Source organism: Urocitellus parryii, chromosome 8 (genome assembly GCF_045843805.1).
Source record: "Urocitellus parryii isolate mUroPar1 chromosome 8, mUroPar1.hap1, whole genome shotgun sequence".
Classification (NCBI taxonomy): Eukaryota; Metazoa; Chordata; class Mammalia; order Rodentia; family Sciuridae; genus Urocitellus; species Urocitellus parryii.
The window spans coordinates 60,537,516-60,557,248 of record NC_135538.1 but is presented as its reverse complement, the minus strand read 5'-3'; the positions used below and the strand labels follow the sequence as shown (position 1 = coordinate 60,557,248).

The following is a 19,733-nucleotide window of genomic DNA, read 5'->3' as shown; positions in this document are numbered from 1 at the left end:
TCACATCATGAAAGGATTACAGAACCAAAAAGAAGGTTTGAGGTTTTTTTTTTTTTTTTTTTAAATAAATGAGTTTGAGTTTTCTACCTGATAAGCTTTGTGACTGATGCCATACACTAATGGATTTGCTCTCATCCGTACATAAAGGTAAGTGTAACTTATCCACTTTACTGCTTCTTCCACGTTTGTGACTGTTCCCAGAGCAATCTGCAAATCAAAAATACAACAGAAATTAAAGTAATGCATTAAAGTCAAACATAAACATTACAGCAAAGGCCATTCTGCCAGAAATTAAGTTTTCAAAATAGATCATTGTGCTACATTTAAAGAAGGTAAGCACAATCATTGAAATGACTTCTCAGTTAACGAAAACAGCAGATTGAGACTAATACATTGGAAATGCTATCTTCCCAAACTGAACTTACTCAATGATGACATTTGGTTATTTTTCCCTGTATGGATTTTAATTCTACATAGCATTAAGGACATTCTTGACATTTGTTAATTCTTTTTCATATTCTGTCTCCATTTTGTTTTAGTTTCATTTTATATAATAAAACTACTGAATATGTTTAAATGTAAGTGTACCAGAATAAAAATAACAAAATATGGGGCTGGGGTTGTAGGTAGAGTACTTGTCTAAGCACATGTGAGGCACTGGGCTTAACCCTCAGCACCACATAAAAAAATAAATAAAATGAATAAAGATTCAAAAATAAAACTCAACATTATTAAAAAAAATAACGAAATATTAATTCTGTCGATCTTTATCCTGATTCTGTGCACTGTCATCAATAAAACCATAGAAGGTACAATGGTAGTTTTTACCTTTAGAGATACTCATTTAGAGGACTGCCAGTATAAACATACAATATGCATATAATGGAAAATGCAATCATTTCTGCACAAAACAAAGCAAATTTATTGGTATTTAGACATATTAATATTTATGCTTTCAAAATCATACAAGAATAGGGTGTTTTTTTAAATTGGTAAACTTAAGCAATGGGAAAATATGATATTTAAACATTTGAACCAAAGTAATCATTGGATGATTGTTTAGATTATATTCAGAAAGGAAATATAATGTTTAATATAGCATTTGAAGTGATTTGTGATATATTTATTAAATAAAACCAAAGGTTAATAATTTAGAACACAACAATAAATATAAGATCTGTGTAATAAAGAGAAAGAAATGATTAGATAAGGATATTAATGCAGAATTTTAATGAGATGTATTCTTAAAGTAGTTCCTTAAGCAAGGGATTTATAGGAAGTAATTCTGCTTTTACTTAAAGTACCCTTTTTATTTTAAAAATTAACCAAAGTTGTGAAACTTGACAGCTATAAATCTGTTCCTGAACCTTTTTTTTTTTACTCACAGGAGGGGGGAAAAAAAGGAAAACAAATGCTGCACTTTTTGTAATAATATTGAAGAAAATAAAAATATTCATGTTTGATTTAATCCCTATATTATAATTTTTAATTCTATATAACTTTTTTTGTGAAATAAAAATGTAGATGGACTGGGAGTGGTACAGTACATGATTAGCATGCAGAAGGTCCTAGGTTCAATCCTGAGCACCAAACAAAACAAAATACAACAACACAAAAGTGTACACTTAAGTACATTGAAGATGAGATACAGCAGCATATAATTTTCACTGTAATATTACATCATAGTATTTGTTATTTAAAAAGTGGGACAACCAAAAGTAAAAATATGTAAGAAGATTCTGCCTATTTACTTCTAAATTTCCACTAGTTTACTTAAAAATGACCAAGCCATCCATACTATAGGTAAATAAGTACATTTCCTAAATCTAAACTGTAAGGCTTTTCAGAAAATGAAAAGCAGTAAGAATTAAAATTAAGGCAATAAGAGAGTTGTATAGGATGTTTAAACAGTTTTTCCAGTCTGCTTAGGTAAATAAAACTAGTTTGATGATACGGATAAATAGCTGACAGTCTCACCTATTTCTGATTTCATTATTTGCAAGTCAAAACTGTATTGTCATATAACCCATATATTCCTTTATAGTGACCTATATTCCCTTATTACTTTATGTTATTACTTTAAAATAACAACCTATATTCATTCCCTTTTGACCTTATGATGCTCTTTTAAAATACTACACAAATCTCAAGAGACAAAAATTTTATAAAGGACAATTTAAAAATCAGACTTAACAAATAAACATTAATAATTACCTATTGCTATTAGTTATAAGATTAGAAGAGAAAGTAGGTATCAAAAATTAGATCATGTAATGGAAATCTTCTAATAATTCATTAAAAGGGAAGAGATTATCCAGAAAAATAAATGTAAAGGTACACCTTATTTTGAGACTAATCCTTGAATGCCACCTAGTGACAAAAATAAAAATTTTCTTGAAAATATTTGCTGTCCCCTAGTGGCTATCTGATACAGGAGCCTTTCATAAAACAAGTATTTTTTCCATACTCCCCCTTTTTGAAATTTATTCCATAATCATAACAAGTCACTAAAAAGCCTGTATATTATTTAAGGTACAATGGATATGGTAACAAATAGTATGGTCCCTGACCTCACTTCTCTAGTCATGGAGGCAAGACATGTATAAGTAATTAAGATGACAAATAGAAGCCCAACATCCACAGAGTCTAGCACATACCAGATACTCAAAAATATAACATGTAAAAGTGGCATTAGTGTATAGTGTAATAAACTTTATTTTTCTTTAACAAAAATAAAATCCACTCCAAATTTGGTAGTTCAGAAATCAGACTCAAGTGTCACTTCATATTTATCTATTTAAACTTTAGTCTTTAAGGTTATCTTATTTATTTTTACTATATGTGTTTTAAAAAACTAGTTAAAACCATTCATATGGTTTCTATCAACTTTATATAGTTTTTAGAAACTAAATAAGCAAATATAATCATGTAATAGCTTCCTAGGGCAGAAGGCCTTTGTTGAGGAGTAATGGAAGTGGGAAGGGTAGTCAGACTGTGGAGGTTTTAACTCAAGAGCCAGTATATGTACAACGTCCTGAAGAGACAAGAACTCTTTGTACACAAAGAATGTATATGTTAGGATATAGAATAATTAACAAAGTTATAAAGTATGGAATATAGGGATTAGAACAGAATATACACTGAGCAACATGAATACATTTTAATTAGCCTGAAACACATATATCAGTGTTTCTCCCAGTGCAAAGTTAAGTGGCTCTTTATAGGAAAGCGATTTGTTACTTCTCAACTTTAGCATTATGGAGTTAGCCCCATTAGGCATCAATCAGCAAAGATGTCTCATAAAATGTATGCATTAAATTATACTTCATAAAATATTTTCTCCAGTTTTTCTAAATTCATGGTCAAAATTGATATTCATGAAATCAAATATATTAATAAGGGCAACATTACTATCATAACATAACCTTTATGTTGATTAGTGATATTTTAGAGTCTTTCGAAGATTTTTTGCAGTCTAAGGACTTAAAAATCCATTATCTTAAGAATGCAGCACAGATTTATGTTATAAACCAATTTCACACTTGATGTGTACAGATGACTAAGTTTAATTTCACATTCAACTATAATTTAAAGGAGTTTGTTTCATTAACAGGAAAATTTACTCTAACAGGGAGCTCTTCCAGTAAACCACGATATAAGCAAGCTTAGCAATTGCTATACTTCATTATAGTAACTAAAAATTTCAATCTATATGTTTCATTATTTAAATGCCCTTTATATCACTAAATGGAATTGTGCTCAGAGTGTGTTGACATTTATGAAAATGACATTTCTAGCAAGTACTTTAATTAATATGAGATGAACTTAAGGGCTATTTTTTTTTTTATTGTTGGTCATTCAAAACATTACATAGTTCTTAATACATCATATTTCACAGTTTGATTCAAGTGGGTTATGAACTCCCAATTTTACCCCGTATACAGATTGCTGTATCACATCAGTTACCCTTCCATTGATTGACATATTGCCTTTCTAGTGTCTGATGTATTCTGCTGTCTGTCCTATTCTCTACTATCCCCCCATCCCCTCCCCTCCCCTCCCCTCCCCTTTTCTCTCTCTACCCCTTCTACTGTAAATAATTTCTTCCATTTGTATTATCTTGTCTTACCCCTTGCGGACAGGACCCACAAGTAGGACAGGGCCGGCGGCTTGCTTAAGGGCTATTTTTATAGGGAGGGCTAGATCAAACAGTTTCACTGGTGCTACTTTTTTGTCCCCAGGGAAGAGTTCCCTGAGGACAAGAGCATTGTTTTACTTACTTTGTGTCTTCTGCATAAACACATCAACACATTGTGACTACCACTTACAAAAACTATCAAGAACTAATTCTAGGTTTGCTAAGATTTAGTATTCCTTGATATGCTCTTTAAGCAAAATTTTAGAAAAACAGGATTATTTTTTCTTTTTTACTGTAAATGTAAGAGAAATTATGGCTACCATTTTGGAAAATGTTTAGTTCAGGTTTTAGAAGAAAAGAAGGGAGAATCCTAATGTAGGGTAATGTATTTTTTTTTAACTTATTACATTTTTAATAAGATTACAGAAGTCTTAAGCAACAATAAAAAGATCTCCTTTAGAGCTAAATAGACCTCAGTTTGAATATTAGTTCTAAAAATTATACCTTAGTGACCTTGGGCAGTTACACATCTCTCTGAGGATAATATCTACTTAGCAGGTCTGACAGAATAAGAGAATGCACATGAAGCACCCAGCAGTCTCTAGCCTATGCTACTATTACCATCACTTTACAGTAATAGATTTTATCCCATTATAAACACTCTTGGCCCAGACCTAATTATTTACACTATGCAATCAGGGTAGGCAATGAGGACCAAAATTGAGCTATGATAATATTTTCTTTGGAGTCAAATTTTATTTTCTAATCTCTTTTTGTTGTCCTGTAATTTTATTAAGGCAAACCAGTGCTCTTCATGCTTTTTTTCTTACTTTCAAACTTATATTCCAAAACTTATCTATCCTCTGAACTTAGACTAAGTTTACTATCATCATGAAAAAAGCTTTTTTTTGATAGCCCCAGGTCAAACATATTTTCTCCCTCTACCAAGTACTTCTATGGAAGTTGTCATTTTCTTTCCATGTCTTTTTTTCTCCTTTTGGACTATATGCTTCTTAACAGAAGAACTACATAATGTAGAGTGTGTCTTTCATTCTCTATAAAGAGTCTTGTAAATAACCCAAATAGAATTTCTATAAGTTGTTTAAGAAATACTCCATATAGACTTGCACACAATAAGTAATATTTGATTGTGAATATGACTGTGAATATTCCATTCATTTATTCAATATTTACATCTTACCTAAATTACCTAAATTATCTGAGTTAACTTTAAAAAAAAGGATACTGAGGTAGGAAAGTGTTGAATACTTGTGCAGTCATTAAAAATGTCATGAAAACATTGCACTGAATTTTGAACATTCATTTGAAAGTTTGATATATATACTCTAAATTGTAAAAATGTTTACTTTCTTTACCAGTTGAGATGTTACCTATGCTTTCCAGGTCCATTATTTAAATCCTATTATTAAAGTCTCCCCCCACACACTCCCACATGCCTGCACACACACATTTGAAATAAAAGATTATACTCTTACTCAATTTAGGCAATCACATTTTACATAACAAAGTTAATCAAATGACCTAATAAAGACAAGAAAGCTTCATAAAACTTAGAAAAACTTCATACAAATATTAATCATCAATTCAGCACTAAAAATATCAGTTATTGCTATTTCTGTTTCCCTGATTTGTAAACTTTGGATTGGATTTCTAATCTATAGCAAAACCTTATAGATTGAAAGTGTGGGCATTTAGCAATGAGTTCCTGTCAGTATTGTTGTCTACATTTATACTGCTGTGAGTTAATCAACAATATTGCCACCCCACCCCCCTGCCTCTTTTGTCTTATGACTATATGGCATAATCTGTATCCCTAAATACTACAAAGTAAAAACCAACACAACCTTTATCGTTATTCTTAAAGCTGACGATTCTATCCCAACTTCTGACTGATCAGATCTTACCTCTGCATTTAGGTTATCTGCAAGACTTTCCAGAAACTGACTCTCAATTGGGTTTTGTTGAGTGAGGAGAGTGAGATAATGGCTGAGTTTATCATGTGTTGTTATAATGACTCCTTCCCCAAATTTGTCAAATTGTGGTCGTCCAGCTCGGCCAAATATCTGCATGACATCTAAAATTCCAAGGTCAACAAAGGAGCCTCTTTTTGCAGCATATATTTGTGTTCCCTAGATAAGGAAAAGTTAATAAAAATTAACATAAGTACACATAAATATAATCCTGAAGAGCTGAATACTGAAATTGGGCAAATACAGTAAGATCTCGAAAGTGTACTTTAACTAATCCCTTCATCATCTGTGATAGTTAAATTTTTACAATATAAACTGAATTTTATTGGAGAAAATATTTTTCCCTTATATAAATTAACATTCAATGTCAAAGAAACAGCTGAATCACAATATTTTTCTAAATAAATCAATTCATAGATTTGTTTTAACACACACACAAATCTGTATCAAAAGAAGGTAAGCTCCTACCTTAATAATAACAGCGTGAGCAGGGAGATTGACACCCCAGGCTAACGTAGCTGTACAGACTAGGACTTTGATATGACCATTGGAAAACAAGTTTTCAACTAAATTTCTGTCCTGCCGAAGCATTCCTGCATGATGAATACTAAAACCATCTGGGAATAACTCTCGTACTTGCTTATTTCTTGACTTTTGCACCTAGAATAGATAATCAACAAAACATAAAAACATTATTTAGCATTTAAAAGCAGTTTCTATTTAACATAGCTGCTAAAAGAGTTTATCAACAAAAGCATAAAATTAAGTATCCAAGGATGTGACTGAATCTTAGTATATAAGATCATGATACAAAATTCAAAAGAACATGATACAAAATTCAAAAGGAATGAAGTAAAAAGCAAGTGTCTCCTTTATCTAGCTGTCCTTTCTTGCAATTAATCAGTATTACCTGTTTATTATTCTTCCAAAAATACTATTTTAAAAATAAGCAAAAACCTGTGTCCCAACTCCCTATAAGGCTGGAGTCCTTACAATACAAGGGCCTAAAAATGTAATTCCTATAATTTAACCCCACCTACCTACACTACCCACCACAGCCTTGAAATCTCTTTTTTGACAAATCAAACCTCCTTTCTATTCCAGATCCACTACCTAGAAGACTTGCTTCTGTTACTCAGATGCTTCCATGGTCTTGATCATTGTGATGAGTCAATACACCCAACACTGTTCACCTACAGCTTTGTTTATGGTGAGCTTTGATGGGATAGAAATGACCACCTGTCCTGGATCCTCAACTTTGCAATTAGCTGCATGTACTGATTTCACTTATGGTGTCTGTTCTTTGGCCTGGTCTGAGCTCAGATATGGGATTTGGTACACTTACCTGCAATATGTATAAGTGCTACAGCAGAAGATCCAAAAAATTTCAATAAAGACTTACTGTATACTAGAGAACACATTTTTGGAAAATTAAAAATTACAGATAAACATTTAAAAAATGTTTATACAGACAAAGCTTCTTTTGGGTATCATGCTATGTGCTAGTTATTATTCTGAAAAAAATCTCATTATCAACAATTGAAGAGCTTTAAGAACATTTTCCCCCATACTTTTATGTAAGAAACACTGTATCAGCAGGGAGTGAGATTTCAGTAAGACTAGAATTCTAGTCCAGATTACGCTACACTGATTATCTAACTCTCAGGTTACTTACAATTTTAAACTTCTAAGATAATTATACTAATTAACTACGAAAGATCTAAGAAAATCGCTCCCACTCCATGAAATTGGTTTCAATTCTAAAGCTGAGGGAAGGGTAAAACTTTTAGCAAACCACACCATCTAGTGGCTAGCTAAATAAATAACAACTTGCACATTTTAAGCCTTAAATTCAAAACAAAATACACACATATGTAACAAAGACTATCCAGACTATCCCCTTTCAAATTCAAAAGAAGCATATTCTTGTTTTATTTTGGTGCAATGTAGTCAGCCTGTAGAAATCATTTTATCACACACTTTACAACCAACTACACTAACTGAATCAGCCTTTATCTTTTCAGACAAGCAATATTCTTATGGTCAATATTCCTACAATCACTTCTGACGAATAAGGAAAGACCTTGGGATGAAGTCTGTTGTGGAGTGTTTGCTAAGAAATAACAGCTCCTTTACATGCCAAAGGAAGGGATAGAAGACACTTCACCTATTTAATTTCTAATATTTAAGAACAGAGCTCAAAGAGAAAGAATATGTTTGGAGATGTTCTGTACAAACCATATTGGTGAACTGCTGTTTGTTTCAGGTAAAGTCTAAATATCCTGTATTGAAATATACTAATAATATATGTGCTATATTATATCTAGATTCCTTGAATAAACCCCAGTTAACATAGGACTTGGTGAAGACTGCTGGGGTACCAAGGCACAGGAAAAAAATTAAACACTGGAAGTATGTAACTGCAGTAAGAATTTTCTCAGAAGGTGAATGTGTTCACACAGTACCTTCTACTCCAACCACGAGGGTTGTACACTTAACCCAATGGGTATACACCTCTGGTCTCTGTGAGGACCTAGGAAACACTTAACAGACACTTCTCTTATCTCTATTCTTATATATTCTGGACATTCTTTTTTATTAGTTCAACAGAGACCTGATGTGACAAAAGTCTTAAAAACAGGTGTAGGTTTTTTACTATTAGTGTTTGAATCTGAATTTTTCATGTGGTCTGCCATAGCTCACAGTATAAATGAATTGTAATCTTTGGGGAAGAAGTCTAAGGATATATACTTTTAAAAATCTTATTTTAAAAATTATCATCTGGCAAAGCTACTTTTGGCATACAGTTCTATGAATTATAACATATGTATCAATATGTATAATTACTACCATTATCAAGATATAAAACTCCTTTGTACCATTTATTTATAAAAGCCCTCCCTACCTACAGTCTGTGGTAGCCACTGATCTGTTCTTCATCCCTAAAGTTCTGTCACTTCAAGAATGTTATAGTGTTATATATTGAATTAAACAGTATATATGCTTTTTGGACAGGTTTCTTTCACTCAGCTTCATGCCTTTTAAGAGTCATCCAAGTTGTTGCACACATATTAATAATCCATTCCTTTTTAATGCCAAATCATATTCAATAGTATCAATAGGCATATCAGTTTCATAATATAATCTCTCACTGAATGACATTGAGTAAGTTTATAGTTTACAGTTTGGGTAATTATAAATAGAACGTCTATGAACATTGAGGTGTGTGTGTGTGTGTGTGTGTGTGTGTGTGTGTGTGTGTCTATGTTTTCATGTTTAAATGTAATCACCAGTAATGGAGCAGATGGGTCATATGGTAAACGCTATGTTTAACTATATACAAACTGGCAAACCATTTCCAGAGTGGCTAATTTATTATATCAGCAAAAAACAAGAGTTACAGTTACTTCGAATGTTTGTCTGCACTTGACAACATCATTATTTTTCATTTTAGCCATACTAATGAGTATGGTAGTACCAGACCACGGTTTTAATATTAAACATCTTTCCATGTCCTTGAATGTACATATATATAACCTCCTCAAATTTCATTATTATCATTATTTTGGGTGGGTACTGGGAATTGAACTCTGGAGCCAAATTCCCAGCCATATTTTGTATTTTATTTAGAGACAGGAACTTTTGCTGATACTGGCTTTGACCTTGTGATCCTCCTGTCTCAGCCTCCCAAGGTGCTGGGATTGCAGGCATGTGCCACTGCACCCAACTCAAATTATTTGAATGCAAAAAAATGTTTATATATATATATATAGTTGTTGATAGACTTTTATATGCTTTTATTTTATCTATTTATATGCAGTGCTGAGAATTGAACCCAGTGCTTCACATATGTCAGGCAAGTATGCTACTGAGGACCCCAGCCCCAGCCCCAAGGATCAGTTTTTATAGGAAGATTTCTGTGGTAATATTTTGATCCATCTCTGCACAATACCACCATATAATTTGATTGACCTTATAAGAGATTATTTCAGCTAAGCAGTCTCATATTCATTACTGCATTAAATTATTTACATTCTTAAGAAAAAGTACTTCATAACAAACACAAAAGTGACTAAGGGAAAAAATGCACTTTAAAGAATCAAAGGAGACCTCGCCTGCACACTCCTGGAGCCATCCTATCTCCTCGAATCTAGCGAGACAGCGCACCGACAGAGCAGACATGGGCAGAAACATAGTGGCCAGTCTGGAGCTGGGGCTGCTGCTTCTGGCACTGCTCCTACCCACCAAGATTTATTCAAACCAAACAGCTGTTGTGACACTTTCAAGTAACTCCTCACAGAGTACCTCTCCTGCTCCCAGTTCAACTAATGCTACACCCAACACAGGTGGCAGTGCCCTGCAGTCAACAGTCAGTCTGCTTGTGATCATGCTCTCTCTTCTACATCTCTACTGTTAGAGACTCAGGCAGGCCAAGAAACATCTCTACTTCCCCATCTTCTAAACCCAATCTGAAATAGCAACTAGACGTCCGGTGTGTCAAGGAAGAAGCAGGTCTGCATCAAATCTACCAATTCCACACCTGATTTTATTGACATAGAAAATGTTGAGAATTCCAAATTGATTGGTTTGAAGGACATGTGAAGGGTTTCATAAGTGATGAATGCCAATATTAAATCTGCTAGAGTTTCACATACAAGATAAAAAGAGATAACATCTAAAATTGAGACACGATTTCCTGAATGAGGCATAAGAAATACGGACACTTAAGACTCTACATTGAAAACAAGAATAGATTTTATCTAGACATAAAGGATGGAATGTGGAATGGAGACTTCAGTTTTCATTTGGTTCATGAAATCTATAAGGCCATAAAACAGGTAATATAAAAAGCTTCCATGATTCTATTTATATGTACAATAGAGGGAACTTCCAGGTGTTACTGTAAATCCTCAATGTATCATTTCAGCAGTACTAATTTAATGCTGATATATTCTAGATAAAGTTTCAAATTGTTAAACTATTTCTGTTCCTTTGGGAACTGAACTCTTTCCTCTGTGGTTTTTGGTTTTGACATTATGTTTGGACTTTCATGTAGTAATTGACATGTGCCAGGGCAATGATAGTTTGGAATTCACCTCAAATCCAGGCCTCATGAGTAAGTCTTGCTTATCCTCACAAAGTCAAACGGTAGGTATCTCCCATCTCTTGTTTTCATTCAACAAGAGTGCCAGATTCCTTTAGCTAAACTGATTCCAAAGAGTAGAACTGCATTGACCTCAACTAATTTCAAAATGCTGCTTTTTTTTTTCCTGCATTTGTTGAATACCTTTCACAATTAAAAATGGTCAGCTTTGAAGGTAGAATGGCAAATCTTGAAATTAGAAAGGCAACTATGTGAAGAAGCCAAATTTATAAATCAGCATTTGAGAAGTGCATATTAAATTCACAAAAACTTTTATATTTTTTCTGTAAATACCTTTTTTTAAAAAAAACTATGGATCAGAATAGCCACGTTTAGAATACTTTCTGTTATCAGTCAATATTTTTAAGTAGTTAGAACCTGATTTTATGCTTAAAAGCAGTCTTGATCCTCTAATCTTTTACAACTGCCTTGATACACAGAAACCTTTTGAAAAATTCACACTCCCTGAAATCTTTTGTTTGCGTGGTCACATATTGATGCTTAAATGTTCCAGTATCTAATATGGCCACTGTAGTCTTGATAACCCAAATCACTTTTTCTCATCATTCGAAACCTACACAGGAACAACCAGATCAAACAGATCTAAAGCTACTGTGTGTGTGAATAAACACGCCCCTTTGCTTCATACCTGAATGCTGTACATCTATTTGGATTATATATTGTGTCTGTGTATTTATGCTTTGATTCATAGTAACTTCTCATGTTACGGAACTGATTTGCATTGAACATAAACTGTAAATAAAAATAAATAAATGGCTAAAAGAGCCAAAAAAAAAAAAAAAGAATCAAAGGAAAGGTCACTTAAATAGAAACACACATTTATCACATACTAGATCCTAGGAATACAAAGAAATTTAAGACAAAGTGTGAGCATTGAATAACTTGTAGATTGGTTAAAAAAAAGACTAATAAACAAATAATTTTAAAATGTTGTGTTTGCAATAAAAGCACATGCAAAAAGTTAAAACCACACACTTAACAAAATTTACAATACTGTCACTTATGACAATGATCTACTTTGTATTTGTATTGCTAGTACCTGACTGAAAGGAAGAAACAGTAAGATAAGACATAGAAATTGACTCAGTTAAATGAGTATTTTCCATATTAAATTTTAAAATCAAAAGGAAAAAACAGGAATATTTTGAAAGAGATGATGGGCCCATTACAATCTGAAGTAAGTTCCAGATAGATCAAGAACTCAATAGTAAAAAAAAAAAAAAATACAAAATTTAAAAAGTATTCTAAGAAATCATGGATGAAGTAAGTATAGGCTTTGTATGTAAAACACAAAACCCAGAGAATATAAATAGATATACAGAATTTCTACATGGTTACAAATAATCATAAAAGGTCAACTAGAGAAAAATATCTGTAATATATATAGTCGCCTTTAATTTAATATACAATGAACCAAGGATATAAATAAAACAATTTGCAGAAAAAATTAAAAATGATCAATACAGAAAATGCCTACCTACATTCAGAATTAAAAAAATGCAAGTCAAAATCATGATAAAATACAAATTTTCTCTACTAAGCTGTCATAAACTTAAAAACCTCTTATTGTTCAATGTTGACAAAGTTATATGAGTACAAGTAGATGTTTGAGGAAATATACCCTGAAATAATCTCTCTGGTGGGCAATTAGGGATCATTCACCAAAAATTTTAAATGCATGAATTGCATGATGGATAAATTCCACTGCTAGGAATTTTCTCAGTGTATACAGCTGTAAAGACCAAGAGTATGAGGAAAAATGTTTACTGCAGTACTATTAACAAAGACAATTAGAAACTTCAAAAGTATTAATCAGTGTAGGACGTGGTAAATGAATTATTTTAATACCCACATCATGCTATTCTATGTAGTTGCTAAAAGACTGAAACAATCTTTTATGTGGATTTGTTAAGATCTCTGTGATATATTGTTAAATAGGACAAAATGTGTATCTAACATGATCCAATTTATTTACTTTAACACACACAAGCACACATGCAAATGAACACAACAGTCATTTTATAAAAGCATTCCTCATGAGAAATACAGGAAGACTGTAACCACAAGTGGCATTTGGAGAAATGAATGGCAAAGAGATGATTAAGATGATGAGCCATGGAGCTAAACCTGTTGTTACAAAATGAAGCCTATTCTGTGGAGTTTCACAACAATCACTGCTTCTTCCACCTGGATCTCCAGAGCCAGCGCTATGTGGAGCCCAGGCTTTTTCCTCTGAATAGCTGCAGAGACATAATTTATCTTGTTCATATTGTCTGAACAGACATTGGATTCTCCCAGGAAGCCATTTGAGATCCAATACTACACTTACTAGATAAAAGTGTTTCTACACATGGAAATTCAGCACAAAAGAATTGTCTAAGCTTGGTTTCCCCTGACTTTATCTTTCCACTTTTCACAAGTGAATTCCCACATAGGGTTTTATAAGCCAGTAAAATTAGAATGGAATGGGCAACTGCTAAGATAATGCATTAGCACACAAAGGGCACTATATTCTTTTCCCTCAGTGAAAGCACGCGGAACTTCCTTCCGTGAATTTATATATCTTTTTCCTACTGGTGAGATGAAAAGTCAGTGTCAGTGCCTTTAAAAATAAGGTTAAAATGTAACCACTTCCCAAAGTTGACTTCCAAACTAGCACAAATACAGTAAGCAACATGATTTTTAAAAATGAATAATAGCAAGTAATTGGGGATATTAAAGGAAATCAAACATAAAAAAATAATCCATAAGACCAAAAAGGACACAGAATCAACACAAAAGCCTTAGTTCAAATACAAACCCCTAATGAAACAGCATGCTAAAATGGAATCAATAATTTACAGTACTTTTGTAAGCCTTCTGAGGTCATTTATTTCAATAAGGTATGCTTTAATATGAATCATTTCAAATCTATTAAACTAAAAGGAAGGAATAAATTAACTGTAGTGATTAAAAACTAAAAATCTAGGCAGGAAGAGGTAAATATTGTCTCTCAAAAGATACCATTCTTTTTCCATAATCATTAGTCATTATACCATAGCAATGTTAGGAAAAGAATTACAACATCATCTTTTTAAAGTGATCTTACCATGTAATGCTTATAAAGTTAATCAGCTTGAGACAGTGGACTTGAGTTATTACTAAAGAACCTGCTAGTATTATTAGTATAAAACAATATCTAGCTTCTATGTTGACAAAGGAGTTTAAAGATGTAGGGAATATAAAATGCTATCACTCTTTCCGCCTTTCTTATTCTACTTTAAACCTTGTTCACTGACACAACTCAAAAGAATCAAAATCTTCAATGCTCTGTTACTCCTGAGGCTATGAGAAGGAAACCCATTATGCCTCCTATCCACGTAGGATAAGGTCCATTAGTCATCTGTTCACTAGGTCAGTTAAACCAGTTGTTCTAAATCAGGTTATGATCCTGATTTTGGACAATCATGTTAAACATTTTAGGGATCTAATTTCAGAGAATCTTATTCTCACATGCAGTATGAAAATGGGATCCAATGATCTGTTATGCCACTGCCCCCACAGTACTTAGTATTTCTTTTCTCCTGACTCAATTTCATGTTCTATTATTCTTCCATTCTAGTATATGAAACTTCACTATACCTACCACTCATTTATTGGAAACTATATCCCCATCTATATTACAACCTGTATCAACCCTTTCTCCCACCTTGCTTTAACTAAAAGCTGCATCTTTTCTATGGATTCTCATGCAGCCTTCTCAAGTGGTAGGAGATGAGGTTTCTCTTCCCCATCACCATTTCCAGGCCATTATGTACTCTCCTTTTGTTAAAATCTTTGCCCTATAAGATTCATTCCATCAAGCTATGTCACCTGTCACCCAAAGTTATCCAGCGGAGACTTGGCACCTATAGCTCCTTGTCTTTCTTTCTACCCCAATTCCTGTTCTCATCTAACTTACAGCATTTTCCATGGGGACATTAAAAATTTCTGCTCCTTATGGCCTTGAGACCCTCATTTACAGTGGTATCTCCCCTGCTCCAACAATAACAATACTCGAGGTAGTGTCATCAATCCCCATCTATACTACCAGAATCAACAGCAAAAACATCCCTATTTCTGGTTAAAGCCTCCTATATTTCAAGTTTGCCAAACTAATTTTTCTAAGCCCACTTTTTGTCCTTAATGATACCTAAAGATCACAATTTTTCTATTTTCTTTCTATTTATCAGCTGTATTACAGTAATACCCTTCTCCTACCCAACTTGGCCTTTATTCTTACTCTTTCTCTAGCTTAGATAGCAGAGCCTAATATTTCAATCACATTCTTGCCAATTTCTTAATTCATCTGCCCTTCTGTCATAACTGACTGGCAAAATGCCAAACTTGGAGGATCCAGGACAATTAGCGCTTAGGAAAAATTGTATACAATGGCAACTCTAGACTATTCTAGATCAATGACTATAATCTCACAAGCCCTTAACACTAAAGAGAAGTCTTGTAATTTCTTTATAGTAATTTTGTTTTCATATTACTCACAATATTTATAGTAGAAAATTTCTACTTTCTGAAAATTTCTGACCACCTTATTTATCCTTAACTCTCACAGAATAACCTTACCACCTACTCATAAAGAAAATACAAGATACCAGAAGACTCTTTCTTCCCACATTTACCTATAAACTTACTTCCATCAGAACCTACCCTTTTAGGTACCCTTTTCCCTTTGAAGGAAAATCTCTCCTTTGGTTCTTTGGAATTGACTTCTCTGAACCTATATATAATCCATATAGGTTATGGACTATGGATTTCTCTTATGTATAAAGAATTAAGTCTTTCAATTCATTCTCACTCTATCTTGGATAGTTCCCACAAATATTAACAGATCACCTCCACTTCGAAAAGACAACATGTCTATGGTCCTAGACTCTATCCATTTTTCTTTTCTATATAAGCAAATTTAGCAATATTGATAGTTACACTCAGTTTTTTAATTTCAACACTCATTAGCCAACTTTATATAGGTTTTATTCCCCACCATGTGAATGACAAAGCTTCTAAATTAGGGCATCAATCTTTCATGTTGCCAAATACAGTGAATATACTTGGCCGCTCACAGCAACTCTCCATATTGATGGTCTCTTTCTTCTCCTTGAAACACTTTTCCTTTGCCTCTGTGACATTAAACTCCTTTGGAAAGTCCCTTTCTGGCTCATCTTCCTGTATTTAATCTTAAGAGTTCTTAAGAATTGGTCCTGGGATCTTTTGTCACTGATCCTCTCTCTAAACCAGAATGTTCTTCTGATATACAAGACTCATATCCACCCAGATAGTTATTTAACATTTCTAAGTACACAGGCATCTCAAACTCCAATGACCAATGACCAAGTCCTATCAATATTTCCGAAATACTTCTCCATGAATTCATCTAATTGTTCTTCCCATCTCCTTCCTCTTGTCCTGACTATGTACAATGATACTTTAATATTTTTAAAAATTTATTAATTTACTTTTGGGGATACTAGAGATTGAACCCAGGCTATATGAATGTGGGCAAGTGCTCTTCCACTGAGCTACAACCCCAGACACTGTAGTGATCTTTTTTTATAAGCACAATACTGTTCAAGCCAAGCCCTTCTTCCAACTGCTCTAAACATTACCTAAAATACTGAATCTGGAACATGATTTACAAGGCCCTCATGATCTAGTTCTTGCTTACTACATTAGGTTCATCTTATGACAGTTGTCATCCGTCATAAGGTCCATTAGTCATCTGTTCACTAGATCAGTTAATTCTTATTATTGAATTATTGATATAATTCAATATCAGAATTCTTACTTTTCTTAGCACTTTATTCCTCTTTATTATTATAAGTGCAATTAAAATAAATTGTTTAATTAGTAATTTAAACTCTGTCTTTCTAGAATCCTAAGTCTTTAAGGATAAAGGGACAACTACGTTTCTTCCTCAAAATATTTCCAAAGCAATATTTCTAAAGCAAAGAATGTTAAACAGCCCATAAAATGTACTCTCACATTCCTCAGTGAATCTTCCTGTATTTTACGAACAGGAAGGAAAAGTAGGCCCAAATTTTCACAGTCATATCAATATTTATAGCAGCTCAATTCACAATAGCTAAACTATGGAACCAACCTAGATACCCTTCAATAGATGAATGGATACAGAAAATGGAATATTATTCAGCCTTAAAGAAGAATGAAATTATGGCATCTGCAGGTAAATGGATGGAGCTGGTGAATATCATGCTAAGCAACATAAGCCAAACCCAGAAAACCAGAGGCAGAATATTTTGACTGATATGCTGATGCTATTTCACAATAATGCAGGGAGGGCTAGGGAAGAATAGAGTTACTTTAGATTAGGTAGAGGTCAGTGAAGGGAGGAAAGGGGATATAGGGATAAGAAGGACAGTAGAATAAATCAGACATTTTTAACCTATGTACATATAAGACCGGTAGGATTCTACATCATGTAAAACCAGAATGAAAAATTATAATCCATCTATATATGATGTATCAAAGTGCATTTTACTGTCACATGTAACTATTTAGAACAAATAAAAAAATTTTAAAAGTATCCATACAGGAGTTGGACTATAGAAGTGAAAAGATAATCAACTCCCTACTATGTCATTTTCTGGCAAGCAAGATCTTAGAGATATGAGATTTGAAAGTTATAATGGAATACCATTATGTTGTGTGTTTATGAATGTTAGAAGTTGTGTGTAGTCACAGCTGTGGCTTTTTAACTGCTGATCATCATCATGGTGACTAATTCTTAAATTCAAAAGTTCTAGTAGTAGTCTTGAATTTCTGGCAAGTACCTAATTTCTTATACAAAATTCTTTTGTATTTAAAGTTTATGAAGAGCAACTTATTTTACTAAATGTTGAATGACAGATTGCATGTCTTCCTCAATCCACTATAAGCAGGTTGTCAGCAGAGTCTATTCATCTTGACACTTATTGATCTGGTGTCTACTTTATACTCAGTAAATATTTGCTGAGTGACCACCAGCAAAAACAGTTTGAGGTTTATGTGTATAAAGTCATTCATAATGACACAGATAGCCTAATCCCCATAACCAATTACCATATATCAATCCTGCTGTGCTAATTAGTCACTTTTATTTAGGAGAAAGGAAATACTATAGGTTCTGTTCTATAATATATCCCTTGAAAGATGGTCTTGGTTCCCACATGGTCTGTCCTGATTATTACTACAGTACAATAATATAGTAACAAGTTAGCATTCCAGAGAGCATCCTGGTTAGCAAAAAAAATCTCATCTACAATTTTCATCCTCTTTATTCATCTGGTTATCTTAAATAAATATAAAAATAATAATTGAAAAAACAAACTGAAATGTGATTTTAAACTTAAAATTTTCTCATTACAAATTTCTGTATCTCCAGGGATTTATAACACTATTTATTTAATATGTATGTGTTTATAGTGCTTCCCCTACTCAGGTATTTTCAAATATTGCAATGAACATGCCCCCCCTGCCAAAAAAACAGCATGGTTCCTTCACAAGATGTATAATTTTTTCAAAACAAATCAATTCTATATTTCTAAAATACATTTTAAAGTACAGGAACAAAAGTTGTTGTAACAAAAATTTACTTAAAAGTAATAGAATAAGGATAAAATCGCACTGTTACTCCCTTCTTTAACAGTGTCTCATTTAATCAAAGTAAGCCATGTGAAATGAACACCTGGGTTTGGTGAATTTCTCCTCTCTGAAAGAGAAAATGAATTCCATTTTTTAGCACTTGAATTCACATCACAAAACTTGGTTCTTCAATAGTCTTCAACAGCATCATAACTAAGCATACAAGTTAAGTCCTCCGTGCTCTGAACGAAATCTACATGCCTAGCCCTCTGTACATCTTATAGTCTAATGACTAGATATTATTCTCTGAATATATCTAGTATTTTCCGTTAATGGTCTTCTTCTTTTCTCCTTGGAATGTCTATTGAAATCTGAGACCACTAGCTTAAACTTACCTGCTTCCCTTTTGTGTTCCCACTGAACTGTTTTTCCTTTTCTTAAGCAATAACACTTCTTGATTTGCATAGTACATATATATGTACATATTCATTTCTAAATCCTGTTGAGTTGCCTGTATCTCAGAGGTAGAGGCCTTGCCTTGTTTAATCACTTATTATTTAGAGTGTCATTCAAGACATGATCAATTAAATTAGTATTGACAAGTTAATTTAAAACTGAAAGTCTTATTATACAGTCTAAAATAATGTCTTAATTTACAATATTTAATTGAATTGCTGACCATACTTTAAAATCCCCTACTGTTATATATGTTTGATGTCCATGTTTTTTAAATTATAAATAGTGTATTGAAATAAAAATCTTGGTGTAGATTTAATTTTCATTCAATTTTTTTTTCATTTAAAAAATTTCCAATTTTAGGACACCA

At 32.9% G+C, this 19,733-nt stretch overlaps 1 protein-coding gene and 1 pseudogene across 2 annotated transcripts in view; one reads left to right on the top strand and one right to left on the bottom strand.

Annotated features, from left to right (window-relative positions):
- Ascc3 (activating signal cointegrator 1 complex subunit 3) overlaps nucleotides 1-19,733 on the bottom strand; it is a 348,955-nt gene that overhangs the window by 153,405 nt on the left and 175,817 nt on the right. For both annotated transcript variants that reach the window (XM_077801715.1, XM_077801716.1), the window contains exons 15-17: nucleotides 6,598-6,789; nucleotides 6,064-6,288; nucleotides 88-207 (exon numbers count right to left, since the gene is read on the bottom strand). In XM_077801715.1, the coding sequence (XP_077657841.1) occupies nucleotides 88-207; nucleotides 6,064-6,288; nucleotides 6,598-6,789 (537 nt within the window). The remainder of the gene's footprint in view (nucleotides 1-87; nucleotides 208-6,063; nucleotides 6,289-6,597; nucleotides 6,790-19,733) is intronic.
- Nucleotides 10,310-10,546, top strand: LOC113192379 (signal transducer CD24 pseudogene; annotated as a pseudogene).